General features: G+C 36.9%; 1 protein-coding gene across 1 annotated transcript in view; it reads left to right on the forward strand.

Annotated features, from left to right (window-relative positions):
• LOC102760145 (nuclear body protein SP140-like protein) overlaps positions 1–2,117 on the forward strand; it is a 64,177-nt gene that overhangs the window by 48,912 nt on the left and 13,148 nt on the right. Inside the window, 2 exon segments of the mRNA XM_015561802.1 lie at positions 1–40; positions 1,703–1,807. The exon segment at positions 1–40 is cut by the window's left edge and continues 33 nt beyond it. Of these exon segments, the coding sequence (XP_015417288.1) occupies positions 1–40; positions 1,703–1,807 (145 nt within the window).

Consider the following 2,117-nt stretch of genomic DNA (forward strand, 5'->3'; position numbering starts at 1 on the left):
AGAATGAAAAGAAAATGGCTGAGAAACATAAATCAAAAAGGTAAGTGGGCAAAGTGAAGTAGTCACACTTTTTGAGTTTACTAAAGCACTGCTTATTGTATCCTTGTATCCTGCAATCTCCTGAGGGTCATGTTAGTTTCCCAGCTACTATATCAGGTAGAATATAGGCTAAGACACTGTAACAAAGAGGCCTAAAAATTCAGTGACTTCAACAAAATGGTTTATTTCTGATACATGTATGTAATCCACCACAGCTAAATGATCTGGGGCTAATAGGGAGACACTGTCATCCTCACTTTGTGGTTTCTTTACTGGGTCAAGACATTTTTATTAATCTAGAAAGATGTTCCAAAGAAGGCTGAATGATGAAAGCAGACTGTATGTATGTGTATGTATACATACTATAAAAATGTATACATACTATAAACATATATACATATAAGCATATATCTGTGCCAATATGTTTTATATATGTATAAATGCTTATTTATACTAGTACATATTATCAATCTCTATAGAGAAACATAGATATATAGAAAAGTCAATGAAAGTTCATCCATAAAATGCAGCAGTTTTATTTGGTCATTAGTGATATTTACATTTTTATTTGTGTTTTTAAAATGTATGTGTGCATATTAATAATAGTAAACACATTCAACTTTTGTAATACAAAAGTATTATTTCATTAGTAACATGTGAAAAGAGAAAAGCCATAGATGCAGACGTTCACTCCCACATGGCAGTGACTACAGAAATGCCCAAAGGACCAAAGAGAAGTGAACAGACATAGTCTGTTGCTATGTAAAGGGTATATATGACCCACAAATTATTTAGCTGCTCTTCTCCACTGGTTGCTTATAACAGGTGGCCCAGAGTAGTGGTCAAAAGTCCGTGTCCTCTGTTTTGACTGTCTGGGCTTGTGCCAGTCACTTGATGACTTTTGCTTCAGTTTCCTCATCTGTAAATCAAGAGAGTGAATTAGGCCAACCATCATTCTCAGTCCATCCTAGTTCTAATAGTCTGCCTATCTTAAAATTGGAACATGGATATCCATGTTCCCATCAAGGCTATAAAACGTTGGCTGAAAGGGTAGGATTAACTACACATCCTGAGTTAGTTCATTTGAAAAACTTGCATTCTTTTGTGTAATCAGGTCTCGAGCCCCCAACCCCCATACAATTTTCAGATTATTATAGAGTTTCCTGAGCTCCTTTTTCATCTTTGGAGAAAGTTGATGTGAGGAAAAAATAAGGCAAAGCAGATAACATATACTAGTAGACAACATCTTCATTAAATTATCCCATTATTATCCTCTCTGCTCAATGAGTCAGAGCTCAAACAGGGAGATACAAATACAGTCTCTCACTTTGTCTTTAACTACCTAACTGCAACTGTATGTCTCATTGTAAGAATGTAAAGAATGTAAGAATCAGGAGGGCTGACTGGATTGGGAGTTATGACAATTTATTGAAGTCCTATCTTTCTGCTAAGGCATTCTGATTGTGTGGGGTTTGAAGGTAGAAGTGGACACTCTGTGGTTATGTACTAAAAATGCCACTTGGAAGACAGACTTTGACTCCAGAAATCTGTTGAATAAAGTTTCTTAAGTACCACTAGGTGTTTCTAGAAACAGCCTCAACATAGGAAGAGGGGAACATGTGCAATTGGAAATGATAGAGAAAGAAGGAATCTTCTGTTTCAGGGTCAAGAAGGCACACAGATGAAAGTGTGGATTTTTCCTCTGAAATACTTCCTGTAACCTGTGGTGCGGTGAAAGGGATGTTACATAAGAAGAAATTGAAACAAGGTGAGTTTCATGGTCTCATTTACAGCTCTGATGTGAAGGAATGACAAGAAGTCATAGAATTACCCATCGTTCAAGGAATTGAGCACCCACTGTGGCTTGAGAGAAGGAGGAAGGGATCCCAAATATGATATTTTCACACTTTAAGAAACCATAGATTTTGGATGTTCACTTCCACATGGCAGTGACTACAGAAATGCCCAAAGGACTAAAAAGAAGTGAATCTAATTTAATAAAAGAGAAACATGCAAATTGCCCATCCCTTCACTATGCCCCAAGCCATGCCCACCAGCCAATCAGAGTGACTATATGC

Source organism: Myotis davidii, unplaced genomic scaffold (genome assembly GCF_000327345.1).
Source record: "Myotis davidii unplaced genomic scaffold, ASM32734v1 scaffold370, whole genome shotgun sequence".
Lineage (NCBI taxonomy): Eukaryota > Metazoa > Chordata > Mammalia > Chiroptera > Vespertilionidae > Myotis > Myotis davidii.